At 40.3% G+C, this 14,789-nt stretch overlaps 1 protein-coding gene across 1 annotated transcript; it reads left to right on the top strand.

The window, feature by feature from the left end:
- The first annotated feature begins 2,623 nt into the window (after nucleotides 1–2,623).
- On the top strand, nucleotides 2,624–13,683 carry LOC109036835 (uncharacterized). The gene is made up of 3 exons (XM_019051216.2): nucleotides 2,624–3,189; nucleotides 6,088–6,392; nucleotides 12,021–13,683. The coding sequence occupies exons 1-3, from the start codon at nucleotides 2,644–2,646 to the stop codon at nucleotides 12,391–12,393; spliced, it is 1,224 nt and encodes a 407-aa protein (XP_018906761.2). The 5' UTR covers nucleotides 2,624–2,643; the 3' UTR covers nucleotides 12,394–13,683.
- Nucleotides 13,684–14,789: the final 1,106 nt, after the last annotated feature.

Below are 14,789 nucleotides of genomic sequence, written 5' to 3'. Positions count from 1 at the left end.
GAGGTGGACATTTCGTAAGTGGAGTCATTCCATGCAACCCTTGCGTACTAGATTGCTACACGATTTTCAACGTGGCCGACGCCAACCCACTGAACCGCGCGTGACGAGTCGGGATTGTATCAACCCATAGAGAAAAATAGAGTCCCTTTATACTGAGAGTCAAGACAATTTGAATCCATTTCTGATTGGTTCCCGTATTTTAGGCCTCCACAGTGTCACAAACGGGAATAAAGATTACATTTTCACCAATTGCAAAGATTATAATCTGGAATGGACCAGGGAATTACGGGTTCGGCAAGGAACAAACGGAATGAGAGGAGGAACGGAGAAAGGCATTTGAGAATGGGCCGATCAAAGATTACGAAAAACGTTCAATTTCTGTAATCTTTATTCCCGTTTGTGACATCCATGAGCCGAATTGTCTTGACTCTCAGTATAAAGGGACTCTAGAGAAAAAAAAGGAGGTGTTTGCATTTCGGGCATCTTGGAATTTTTTGATGACTTGATGACGTAGGTGGGTACAGGCGACGTTTTTATCCTGTCGATTTTCTTGGAAATGGTGTAATTTAAGGAAAAAAGTCATTCTATAAAAAGTGCTTGAAATTATATAATGAGTTGATTTAAGTAAAAAAATCGGACATTATGGTCCGTTCTTCATATTTACCTAAACGTCGCTGTACCTACCTACGTCATCAAGTCATCAAAAAATTCCAAGATGTCCGAAATGCAAACACCTCTTTTTTTTCTCTATGGTATCAACCGGCGTGTTTATATTCAAATTTTTCTTCCGTTGATGAAAACCAACGATGTGGTGCTTCCTCACGATTTGCGCGCGGTAGCGTCAATCATGCTCAAGTCATGAATCAAGTGAAACTAGTATCTAGTACCTAGGTGAAACCCCATTGATACCATCTACTTAAGGCGGAAAATTAAGCATATATGTGTTTTTCCTCGTGAAAATTCCATGTAGATCATGATTAGTACAACAAAAATTATAGAAAATAATACCTGAACAAGACATAAACGTTTTTCAATGCATAAATTCAAACTTCTCTCTTATAGAAAAAACTATAGTCGACTTGAGTCAAATAGGACATTACACCGTAACAGTCGTTGTAGTAAGAGTATATGACAATCTCAATATCGCGGCGATTCGGCTCAGCTTTCGTACGTTGTTTACACTTTTAAAACGCAGGTTGGGGAAGGAACACTGCTTAATTGAGGAGCCTGCTAAAACCGCCGTAAGGCGCGATTTGACTCGAGTAGACTCATGTTTTCCTCTTGAGCGGGAAATTCAAATTGTTTGAAAGCAATGCTACATAAAAACGGTAACACTTGGTTGGGAATTGAATTAAGCAATTTGCGTTGTACTTTGCGCAATTCGTTTTCTAAGTGAAATTTTGAGCATGGAATATATGTATGTATCAGAATGCTTAAACGTACCTTGTCTATTGGTCCATTGCTCAACTCTTTAGTCACCAGTCACCGTCAGGCGAATTTGAACTTTGACTCCTGATGATTAAAATTGGTATACAAAACTATGGAAATTAAAGACAGAGGGAAAATGAGGCGATCCTATTGGTGGAAGCGGGTGCGGTTGCAATGAACAAAGGAGATAAATAGTAAAATTACTCGTACAATCAGAACCCGGCAAGAGACCCCTACGGTTAGTCAATCACTTTCCCCTCTAGTCTATAAGAACGACCCGTTTCAACCAATAGGATCGCTCCATACTTCATATGTCTTCTTTGTCTATCACTTTGTCCATCAGGTTAAATAATCGGAGGTATTTTTTATACTTCAAGGAGGCTGGCGAGCGGTATCTCTGACATATTTTTTTCGACTAGTAGATTTCAAGTTCTATCATAAAGATGCGGGAGAAACGTCACTGAAATCTAGTCCAAAAAGAAAATTCAGAGAGTAACGAATAAATAATGAATTTACGAATTTTCGCAGGTAATACGGAGTATTTCCGACAAATGGCGTCAACTCAGTTTTAGTGGTAGATCTGATAAAAATCGGGATCGTGGCGCTAGCGAAGGGGCTCCAGGGTAAGTTTCCGTATCAATACCTGTTAAAATCATAAATATTCTAAAATACCAGTAACTTGGAAATATTTTAAAAACTTTATGATGTTGCTGATAAACTAAGTTCAATGGCATATTTTTCACTTGCTAAAAAAAATTGGTTCTAATATTTCTGACAATATTTAAATTTGTAAAACCGTCAGAGTAATTTTTCAAATGTTTAAAATTTTAAAACGTGTTTTTTTTTTAAAAGAAAATTTTTTTAAAAAACTAACCGTCGAAAATACTGTTGGAACGTTTGTGAATAAGTTCTTGAAATGATCCTGTCACAAAAATGATTGCAAAACAGTTTTAAATTTATTTGCGAATGTATCGTCTCAAGAGAGTGATTACAATCTTAACAGTTTAAAAAACAATCCTAAAAGATTTCAAATTTACAAGAAATACTAAGACTAAAAATAGTCAACAGGGCGATTTATAAAATATATTTGAGTCGCGATGCTCCGGGGGGGGGGGGGGGGCGCAGCTTTGCAGTTGTGTAAATAATCTCAGAAGTCCCACTCGGTTACTTATTCCCTTCCTTTCTTCTAGGAAAAACGCATCGACGAACAATAGAATGACATTAGAGAGAAAAGATAGCAAAGGAGATCGAGAGAAGAAAAAACCAAAAGTCCATAAGGCCGTTAGGATTGACAGTTCCAGTGACAACGAAGTTGACGGAGATGGAAGGAAGAAAAAATCAGGAAGTCGCAAGTTCGATGCGGAACATGATGTTGCGATAAACAGTGGCGGTGAAAGTGATCATGAGGTGGGCGTGGATCACCTCCAACGATCGGTGACACCTCCTTCAAGGGGATCTACGCCACCACCGTCCCCACAAAAGGGGCCCTCGCCGCAACCTTCCCCGAAAAAGGGACCCTCGCCGCAACCTTCCCCGAAAAAGGGATCTACGCCACCACCGTCACCACCAAAGGGACCTACGCCACCACCGTCACCACCAAAGGGACCTACGCCACCACCGTCACCACCAAAGGGACCTACGCCACAATCGACACCGAAAAAATCACCCCCACAGAGGCAAAAGTCACGCTCTCCTTCTCCAAAAGGGAAGCAGTCAACACCACCCCCATCACCACCCCATTTCTCCTTACCGCCCGCGCAGGTAAGTGGGAACCATGTTCACAGTAAGAGGAAGTAGCCAAACTTTTGAGTCAATATGGGAAGTAAAACACGAAGTAACTTAAGCTGTTCGTTAATTTTTTGTGTGATAGTTTTCCCTGTGTCGAATCTACCAAAATTTGGTTGAAGTGACCAAATCTCTGTGCTGAAAATCTGCGAGCTCGTTAAAATTAGGCGGCAGCCGCGAGGATCGAACCTGGATCGCATCGGTGGTAGTACGACGCGCTAGCCACTCTCAAGTCGCGAGGACAAACGAGAAATAAGAGTACATTAGTTCTGCACACGGAAAGTACACAGTTTGGTCTCACTACTTATTTGTTACTTTGTGTTAGTTTTTTGTGCCAGATTTTCAGCCCGGAGAACTTGGTTGTTCAACACAATTTTATTTAAATCAACCCAAACCGTAGGGTACTAGGCGGAATCGGATTATGATGAAAGCGTCCTGCCGAACATGAGCATTCTTGTATTCCTACCTTTACTCACACAGTCGTGCTAAGGAAGAACGCCGTATGAACCGTCAGCCATTGTCAAATCTCCATCGACAAATCATGAGTTTTCGGGCAAATTTGTTGATGTCCATCCCCGATTTTTCAGATAATTTTGTTCTTACCTTGATCTAAAAAGTCTGAAAATTTCAGGGGAAATATTCATAACTGTCTTCTAAAATAAACACTTTCTGAGAGGAAATTTGGCAACTCTCGAATGTTCATACGGCGTTTCTCCTTAACACGGCAGCATAGGTTGCGACTTGCGAGTCGACTCAATTCTGAGTCATTTTCAGTCGGAAAATAAATCGAAAATCAAAAAATACCTATGAAAAAACCTGAGACCTACATGTCGCAGGCTGAGATCCGAGAAAAACCTCCCTCGATTTTATTCCGATTTTTCACGGGTCTCGGCCACCATAACTTGTACTGCCATGCGAAGGAAGAACACCGTATGCCTTCAGATGTTACCATCTCGATAAAGAACGAATTTATTAGGAAAATTCGGAATATGTTCCTTTTAATTTTTTCGGATAATAATTTTTCTCGCAATTTAATCTAAATTATCTGAGAGTTTCAAAAAAAAATATACATGACTTTCCTCAAAAATTAATATTTTATCGTAGAAAATCCGGCAACGGCTGGAGGTCCATGCAGCGTTTTTCCTTAGCATAGCAGAGTAAGTCTCAGGTTTTTCCATCGATATTTTTTAATTTTTACTTTATTTTGCGACTGGAAACGTCTCTGGTTTTTTATTCTTGTATTTTAGTCTTGTTCCCCGTTTTTTCCTCTTGTTTTTCACATGTTATCATTGTCTGAGGCTGCTTCGTAGGCAAATTATCTATGTATAAAAGTAACCGACATTTTTGTGTTAGTATGTGACGAAGAACACCAAGTAACCTGAACGTGTGTGGTTAACATTTGTTTTAAATTTTTCCGTGGGTTACATTGACCAAGTCTTTGGGTTATATTGACGGGATCTTTGGGTTGAAAATCCGGCACGAACCACCAGGATCGAACTTGGATCGCATGGGTATCCAGCAATTTGGCAACACCGGGTTTCCTCCATTCAATCGAGTCTTGTCGGAGCATCTAGCCCCCCCCCCCCCCCCCGAATCGATATGTCAAAGGCAATATGCCAAATCAGGCATTTTATCAAATGCCTAGACCGGTAGTCATATTTTGATAGTTCACGGAATTCTGTAAAGTTATGGCGAGGCGACTTTACGGGTTTTCAATATTTTGGGAAGAATAATTCTTCAAATCCGAAAACTCTCCTTGTTTCGTCCTTTGTAAATGCCTCTCGTACAATTAAATGCTAAAATTTTAAATATTCTATGTTATATGACGTGCTGAAAATTTCAAGATAAATGTGCGTTCAGGAACTAAAAATCGTGTAAACTACTACTGTATGCTGCATATTCTTACAGAGAATTCTTTCTTATAGGAGCAACGAATTATTTTTTCTAAAATTATAGGAAAATAATTAAAATTTCAATCTAAGTAGGAGTATTTGACTATTTGCCCAGGCATTTGACAAAATGCCCGATTTGACTATTTGCCTTCAACAGATACATTTCAATTAGTCAACATGGAGAAAAGAAACGTTGCCAATCTGCTGGATCCGTCAATGAGAGGAACAAGAGATAATTGATGGAGCGGGACACTTCCTTCATCATTTGAACTGTATTTTGCAATTTGAAACTATACATTCTGGCTCTTCTGGAAAAACACTTATGTGCATAGGGAAACTAATGGCACAAGCGTTGTTTTTAAACCGGGCTAGAATTTATTGTTCCAAATTGCAAAATGTAGTCCACTTGATCCTCCTTGTTTTTCTCCTTTCACTATGGAGATGTTGCATGTGTGAGGAATTTGCGATTTGACAATCGATTCATATGTAAAAGTTGGCGAGAAACACGATGGTGCCACTGGTTTCCTCTGAAATCAACTCCCAAGCTCAATAAAAGCTCTCAAGTTGAGGCCAAAATGGAGGGGACATCCCACGCTATCCTGAGAGTCCATTTCTACATCAAGACAAACTCTCCATGGAAAGATAGGGAGCAAATACATTGACAGGGCTGCCACTTCATTTGGAGACTCCAAAACTGAAAACACGTAACCCTGCTAATGTATTTGCTCCCTATCTATGCATGGAGAGATTATCTTGATGTAGAAATGGACTCTCAGGATAGGGTGGGATATCCCCGGCCATTTTGGCCTCAACTTTGGAGCTTTTTATGAGCTTGGGAATTGATAGAAAAAACCAGTGGCACCATCGTGTTTCTTGCGAACTGTAACGTAAGAATCAACAGTCAAATCGCAAATTCCTCACACATGCAACATCTCTATTACCTCGGGCTGCTTCGTAAAAATTTGTATATCTATCTCCGTAGGTACGTTCGGAGTCACCCGCAAAGGAGCGAAAGCGATCACCGTCCCCGGAGAAGATCCCGCCGAAGACACCGGCGTCGTACACCGGAGGTTGGAGCAGTGGTAGCTTACAGGCGATGGCACGAAGGGCCGAGGAGGCCCGGAAACTAGACGAACAAAGAAGGGCGGCCGGGCTGATGGGACCGACGGGACGTCAGAAACCTATCAGCAGCAGTGAGCTGGGTGGTGGCACGACCTGGGTCGCATCGTCGTATGGCGAAATCCCGCCAACTATCGGATTCGTCCAGAAAGAGGCCCCCAAGACCGAGTAAGCATCCCTCCATCTCGCTTTTCTATGGCCTGTGTCACACTATCAAAGCTAGCCATCGAAATATCAAGGTCAGGTGTTGTGATTGGCTTATTCCATGACTTGGACCAATCGCAGCACTTGACCTTGACATTTCGATGGAGTATTTTGATAGTGCGACACAGACTGATGACTAAGAAACGATTTCATAGAGGGAGAGCATGGAGTGCATAGAGTCGGGATGTAAGTTGGAGAGCTGGTGCTCCTTTTAAGCATTTTCCAGGTCCCAGATTTCGAGACTCCTGTGTGACGCCGCGTCACTTTTTCGATACCTAGTCGATTGCTTATGATACACGGGGACCCGGCTATCGTATTCCACACCGCCATTTTGGATCGAACGGGTGCCGAAAAAGTGACCGAAGCTCGGCGCCCACCGGACTCGGAACTCGTCTACCAGAACATGGCAGCTCTCTAATTTTGGTCGTTTCCGGTCTCTGTCCACCTCTACTTCGGGGCTAAACATCAATCTGAAGGCTGAATTTGACGCGAAATGCGGATTTTTTGGCATTCGATTGCAAAACTGCAAAATCTGCATTTGACTGTCAAAACTGCCAAAGTCGGCTTTCAGAGACATATCTAGGACAGTATTAGACCGGAAAAGAGACGAAATCATGACACAATCCGTATAATTTACACCTTCAATGCGCAAAAAATCATAGAGTTAAGGGAATGGGTGGTTTTATTTTTGATCTGCTTCTAGTTGTTAATGATATCTCTTTTTATTTTAATCCTTAATTTACTTTAGGTAATTTCAATTCATTTGTCCGGACAATTCTAGCTGGAGCGCAATTCAGCTATGCATTCACGACTGCAAAAATGTCGAAGGAAATCGAAAAGCCTAGCGTGCATGGAGGCTACTTCCATTTTAATCTTCCGTCACATTCTTACGGCGCAATGATACAACTATTTGAACTCTCCGGAATGCGTGAGGTATCACGCCGCATTTGAAGGCGTTTTCAAAACAGCCAAGTTCCGATACCCGGACTATCGTTTTGCATAGTTCATATTATTTTGTTATATTCCGTATCACTTGTTTATTTTTAATCCTTGTATAAAAACCACCCATTTGCTAAATACAAATGAGGAGCTTTCCGGAAAAAGGGCACATACCGAAAAACCAAGTTGTGAGAAAAACGCATTTGAAGTTTTCATTCCTACTTTCTGGGCACTGATGATGACATACATCGGAACTGGGGCACTCATATCAACGTTCATACACCCTAGAATGAATAACGACCATTGGTGAAATTTACACTTCTTTCAGTGTTGTGGGAGGAATTTTTTAAAATTTTCCGTTATGTGCCCTTTTTCCAGAAATGGACCGGTGGTTATAGGTTTTGGCTTTATAAGTTAAATTTTCAAGACTTTAACGAATTTCTAAACGAAAATAAATCATAATTTCGATCGCGAACGTGCGGGTGGATCATTTTCGATCATCGTTAATAAAAAAGACAGCAAAACACGCGAAAAAATCGAAAAATTAAAACCCACAAGAGACCATTAAAAATTAAATTATTAATAATTACAGAATTTCACGTGTCACCGGTAAAACGCGTAGACAATCACTGCAACCCGATTATATTGCATTGATCAGTAGAATCAGTGCGATGCATCTGTAATGAGGGATCCTTACTTATATCAGTACCCATCACCTGCCTGCCTGCGCCCTGCGCGCTATCTACTCAACGTCGCGTCGCGGCGACCGTACCCAGGGGCGAAAGATGAAACAAGCAGGAAGCTCCAACGCATTGGCGTCGGAGAGCGGCTCTGGGGGCAGTAGTTGTAGTCAAGAATGAGGGCCTAGACACATTTTGTCATTGATGTACAATCCGACAACTGTCGATTCATGTTTTGTAACTTAGCAGATTTACGTAGCCGGTGTATAAATGTGTATTGGGCTTTGATATGGCGAATACATGGCATTATCACTTGTTGTATACTTTTAATTTTGAAAGCTCTTTGGAGGTCCGCTTCCTAAAAAATCTCTGGTTGATAAGTCGTTTAGCGAGGCTGCAAAAAATTTGCATTTTTATATCTGAAAGTTTATACTTATTCCATCAGTATTATTTGGTAACAAAATTTTTTTAATCCGAAACATGAACTGAAAGATTTTGTATGTATTTTGTATGATACCTTGCACTTTTAATTTAATCTTTCTTAGGTTGTTTGTCTATTTGAATATAAATTGGCAGATGATAGCTGTAGTACGTTGTATAAGTTTGTGCGTTAAAATTGGTAATGTTTGTATAAATTATATCAATTTGTGTGTTGTTTTCTGTTGTGAATTGACTGAGTTTTAAAGATGTATTTAGTGGAAATTGGGGCACCAAACTTCTAAGAAATTGTTTATTAGATGAAGTAAAATTGTTGTAATTAAAGTCTCCAATTAAGATAAATTGACTTGTATTTGACATACTTGTCGTCATTTTTGCAACAATTGATTTGAATACCCATTTTGGGAAATCAGGTGAAGCATAGCCTGTTAGAACATAAACATTATTAATTCTTAGAAAAATTAAATCAAGGACTTTGTAATTGTGTATTTTCCTATATGTTTGAATGATGTAAATATCTTGTTTACAAAGGCAGAGGATTGTGGGTTTTTTGTCAGTACCTGTATTCTCTGAAACATAGACTGCTTTGAATGGGAAGAATTTATAAGTATTTTGAAATTTGACATTTGCCTCCGATATTATGATTAAATCATGTTTTGAATACAATGGATCTGTTGTTAGGTCAATAATCTTTTCAGAATTTAATGACGTGATATTGTGGTAATATATAGTTAATTTTCCATTTTGGTAATTTGAGTAGAGAGGTAATTTTAATTTTCTTTCAGTTCTTAAGGTTTGAAATGTGTCTTTTAATATATTATTAGGTACGCAATGCTCATAAGTCAATTTACCGTTTAGAAAAAGGTCATTAATAGACCGAACTCTACTTAAACCTACATAATATAACCGAGCCGATATATAGCCGAGTGCCGTAGGTTAAGGGCCCGTTCGCCAAAACTAATCGGAACTGTATGAATGAATTGCTCCTTTTAAAAATCAAAACAATATCGAATTGCGATATATTACACAGTTAAGATAGGGCTATGTCCTGTCGTAAGCGGCGACATACAGTCGATATCATTTCAATAATCGCCCCAATGGCCACGATAGTTGTTAGACGTTTACGGTTTCCCTGGTAACCTTTGTTTGCTATCAGCTGATATCGAGTAAATGACTAGGAAGCTCCAACCCAGTGGTTAAAGCTTCCTTAACCGCGAAAACTTTAAAATTCAAATTTTCAAATTTTGAACTAAAGTACATTTTTTCCATCACGAGATAAAAGCACAAACAAGTTTTGAATTGTTGACTGTATCACCATGATTCCAAAAATACAATACACAACATAGCATTGACTAACAATAAAACAGTATGCAATAAAATAAAGTCATGACAAGGAACATAGCCGAAAATGGCGCCGATTCCCATCAACCAACGCGCGGTCTCTACAATGTAACATGCTGCATTGATACTCCCCAGCTGGGACCGTCCGGAATAGCAGCTCTAGTGCAAGCACCAGAGCCGCTAATACGCCTGACTTAGCCTCACAAAACTTGGTCTCTTAGCTCCAAAAATTGATCAATTAAGCTGAAACTCGGGACATTGGTACATTAGGATGCGAGGAATCCGTTTCTGCCATTTCCGGAAAAGGGGCACATACGCGTATGTGCCCTTTTTCCGGAATGAACCTCAATTCCGACGATTTCGCTGGCCACGAAGCGGCCTTGAAGTGCGCGCATCGTTCCAGGAGTTGGGCCGCGTAGCGGCCAGGGGGCGGACCTCCTGGTAGCTTTATATAGATAAACAGGGCTTTTAGGGCCTTAAAACATATTTCATGAACGCTATTAATTGATCCATACAAAAATATGGGTAAGGATCCCAAGTAACATACAATTTAAAAACAAATACAAAAAAACACCAAATAATTAGTGCCAGGACAACATCAGTGCCGGAAACCCCGGAGTCATTGGTAAAATAAAATGGCAGTACTACTAAAGAGCCGTGTCTTAAGGTGATTCGATGGGCGCCATTTTTATGTCAAAATTCCGTGCGATGTATCGCATCGATTGGTTCCATTTTTTCAGCTACTCGTCATTTTTCTCGAATTTTGAGATCGCCCTCTGTTGTCATGAGACTGAAGAATTCACGTACCAAATTTGACGAAGAAATTCAACGAAAAAAAGACGTGGTATTTTCAGAGGAAAAATATCGCATTCGAGTGAAGTTTCGATAGCAGTATCGAATGCGGTATATTTCCTCTAAAAAAACCACGCATTTATTACGTTGAACTCCTTTGTCAAATTTGATACATGAATTCTGCAGTCTCATGACACCAGAAGTGCGATCTCGAAATTCGAAAAAAATGACAAGTAGCTGAAATTAAAGAACGAATTGATGCGATAAGTCGCACGTCGTTCTAACACAAAATACGTATCGTACGTATAAGTTTACGTTCGTAGGTAAGTATGGCGTCCATCGAATCACCTTCGGCATGCGATATATCGCATCAATTGGTTCCAGTTTTTCAGCTACTCGTCATTTTTCTCCTATTTCGAGATCGCAATTCTATTGTCAGGAGATTAAAGCACTCACCTACCAATTTTAACGAAGAAATTCAACGTAATAAAGAGAAAATATCGCATTCGATACTGATATCGAAACTGCACTCGAATGCGATATTTTCTCTCTAAAAAAACCACGCCTTATTTACGTTGAATTTCTTTGTTAAAATGGGTAAGTGAGTGCTTTAGTCTCCTGACAACAGAATTGCGATCTCAAAATTGGCGAAAAATGACGAGTAGCTGAAAGAATGGAACCAATTGATGCGATGCAGCGATATATCGGAAGCCGTTCTGACACAAAATATGGCGTCCATCGAAGCACCTTAATAGATCGTATTCGATACATCAAACAGGTGAGATTGTATCGATATCGATTGGTTCAAAACATAAACATAGCCTCAAAAGTCAATTTAGAAATCGGAGGGAACGGGTCTTTTGTAACAGATGTTTTATCCTTTTGAGTGCCAAATACCAATGCAAAGTGAAATTGTTAGAAATTTTCTCATTTTCAGCTTTTCCAACTTGAATCCTAATAGTTTGGTTTGAGGTTATGTTCTATTGTCTTGAACCAAACGATGTACATCCAGAGACAAGAGACCCTCCACTAGTATCTTGGCCATGGTGGAAGCTTTTACTTTCGGGACTTCAGCATTCTACTGTTGACTTACCTACATGGTTGATGTTCAACAACGTGTTGGCAGTCTCGTTTTGCAAACAAGCCGAAAGTGGCCGACGTTTGGGAAAGTTGTTTGGCTCATGACGTCATCCGAAGCTCATTATCGACCATGTAGGTAAGTCAACAGCCGAAACTAGGGTGATGACTGTTGCTCCCTAATAATTGTCCATAAGGAATTTTTGAAACCCCGAAAGTAAAAGCTTCCACCTGTCGCTGGGAGGCCAGTGGAGGGTCTCTTGTCTCTGTGTACATCGAACCATTATCGAATACGGTCTATGTCTATGAGGTATTTTTGTTCCAGTTACGAAGATTGGGCGAAATACGGCTACAATTGGGGCAAGTACGGGAAGGAAAAAGAGGCGCCGATTCAAAAACCAACCTCACCTCCGCGATCGAGGAGGCTTCCATCGCCTGCCCGTCGGGAAGCACCTCCGGCTACTCGTTGGGGACTTTCTCCGCCTCCACCACCGCCTCGCCGATCGGACGCATCTCCGCCTCCGCCTCCGCCTAAACAAGCGCCTACGCATTGGCAACGTTTCAAACCTCCGAAGCTCCCGGACATCGTGCTCGAAGAGGAGGAAGAGAGCCCTAATTTCGACTACTTGTGTGAGGGTGGCCAGTGCTCAATTGTATATAAAAAAACTGGGGTCCCAGCACATTTGATTAGGAATTAGAGTACCTTTATAGGAAGAGTATGGACAACTCGTAGCTCTTAGGGCCCAAAAGTGCCACAACGTAAAGAACGAGAATCACTGGAGAAGTGCCGCTGCAAACCTATACATTTGGAATATTAATCAATAGGGCCGACAGCGCATTGTGAACGAGCGTTTTTAAGAGAAACTCTGAAACGGAAAAAATTTATGCGAAATCAAGGTTTTTTACGCGTGCTTTTATAATTTTTGATCTGTGCACTTACTCTCTCAGTTTGAATTACCACCTAATAATTCGAGTTCATAGGTTGGCTACCTTTTTGGGCTCTAAGAGGTATATGTGATCAAATCCAACCTCCAAATTTTCGAGTTTTCTATACTCTCCTCACTCATGGTCAATATTCCAGTTACATTATTGAAAAATAGTTTAAATACAGCATGAGTTTTCTTTTCAAGTTTAACTGCTCGTTTCATTCATTGCCCAAGAGCTCTGCCATGCTAAGGAGGAACGCCCTATGAGCCTTCAGACGTTGCCAAGTTTCCTCCGATAAAAACCGAATTTACTGGGAAAAGCGTGGATATTATTTTCCAAAAATTTCAGACAATTTTGTCTGATTGTGTACAATTATTCTAATTGTACACAATGTACGCAATTTAATCTAAATTATCTGAAAATATCAGGTAAAAACATGCATGGATGTCATCAAAAATACATGTTTTATCAGTGAAAACTTGGCAACTCTCGAATGTTCATACGGCGTTCTATCTAATGGATGCAGCATAGAGTACATAGAGTCGTAATGTAAGTGGGAGAGCTGGCGCCACTTTTAAGCATTTTCCATGTCCCGAATTCCGAGACTCCTGTGTGACGCCGGGTCACTTTTTCGATACATAATCGATTGTTTGCGATACACGGGTACCCGGCCATCCGATGACAACAACAACAACAACAACAACAAAGGAGATAGGAATTACCACGTATTCCACTTCGCCATTTTGGATCGAAAATGTATCGAAAAAGTGACCCGAACTCGGCGCACACCGGGCTCGGAACTCGTCGAGCAGAACATGGCGCCAGCTCTCCCAATCATATTACGGCTCTATGTACTCTATGGGATGCAGTTACAATTCAGATTGGTTCGATGTCAATAATACCAACGACGTCACTTTGTTTAGTTCAAGCGTCATTTTTTAACCGCGTCGAGAACACTTGCCAATGTCTCGTTCAAGAATTCCTTTCCGAACTTTCTGTTTTGGGAATCGTCATTTCTACTCACGATTTGTGGAAGAAGATATGCTATGATATGAGACTAGATATGTGATTTTTTTAGACATTGTCTAATTGCCATCGAGTAAGATCTTGAACAGGATTTATTCAAGCTGCGGGTCGATTGTTGAATCGTTATCGAATGACCTTGATCGATATATTGCATTGTGAAGATAGGGATTTATCGATCGAGATCATTCGATAACGATTCAACAATCGACCCGCAGGTCAGGATTTAATGATTTCTTGCAATTTCATATTAGTAGTTTTGCCCGTTGAAATAATATTAATCTCCATGTCCATCATGGGAATACTCATTTACGGATCTCTACAGATATCCATACTATAGATATATATTTTTTCCGCTCATATATTTCAGTCTGAAAAAACTCTTGTTCGGTATACTAGCGCGAAATAATCAGAGGATGCTAATAGAAGAAGCAGAAATATCCAACAAAAAGGTAAAATGTGATAGGAGATTTGCAACGTGGCAAATTGAGATACGTGATAAGGTACTTTCACCATACATATATGGACGGTGGGACTACCAGACCAAGTACCTAAACTCCGCTCCCATCCCATTTTTTTGAAGGAGAAAAAACCCATATCATTTCTTGAAATTTTCCCAGAGTTTTCTTCCCATTGATAGGATAAAACACGGTAGTTTTCACAAATTGACGTCGAGTAGTTTTCCATTTCAAAAATAAAGTATGACAGGAAGTCGACAATGTCGCAAACTGACATACGTGGTTTGGTAGTTTCACCATCTCTGTAAAAGAACACACGTTTACAAAAATTCAAATTAGAATTTGGGTTGGCTTTTCCGTTATACATACGAAACTAAAGAAAGATTAAGCGATATCCGATGTGGTTTGGCCACTTCTAGTTCAATGCGTCTGATTTTAAACACGCAAAACGATGGACGTGGGATGTAGCGCCTAGATGCGACTATTATTCGTGTTCCGAAGTTCTCTGCGTGGCATACCTAAAAATTGAAGGCGTTCTGGCTTGTCGTGCGTGCATAGTCACGGTTCGTTTTAAAAAATTTTAATTTTTCTGAGGACCACCCGCGATTTTTTTTTATAAAAGTGTCAAGGAAGGTTTCTGGATTAAGGTATTGAAAACCGCAAAATCGTAAGTGGGGCCGTTTTTT

The sequence above is a fragment of the Bemisia tabaci genome, chromosome 9, assembly GCF_918797505.1.
Source record: "Bemisia tabaci chromosome 9, PGI_BMITA_v3".
Classification (NCBI taxonomy): domain Eukaryota; kingdom Metazoa; phylum Arthropoda; class Insecta; order Hemiptera; family Aleyrodidae; genus Bemisia; species Bemisia tabaci.
The sequence above is the reverse complement of the archived record's forward strand: the minus strand, read 5'-3'. Positions and strand labels throughout refer to the sequence as shown.

Coding starts and splice junctions, on each gene's coding strand:
- LOC109036835 (XM_019051216.2), top strand. CDS start 2,644: ATGACATTAGAGAGAAAAGATAGCAAAGGAGATCGAGAGAAGAAAAAA. Junction 3,190..6,087: donor TCTCCTTACCGCCCGCGCAG/GTAAGTGGGAAC, acceptor CTATCTCCGTAG/GTACGTTCGGAGTCACCCGC. Junction 6,393..12,020: donor AAAGAGGCCCCCAAGACCGA/GTAAGCATCCCT, acceptor TTTTTGTTCCAG/TTACGAAGATTGGGCGAAAT.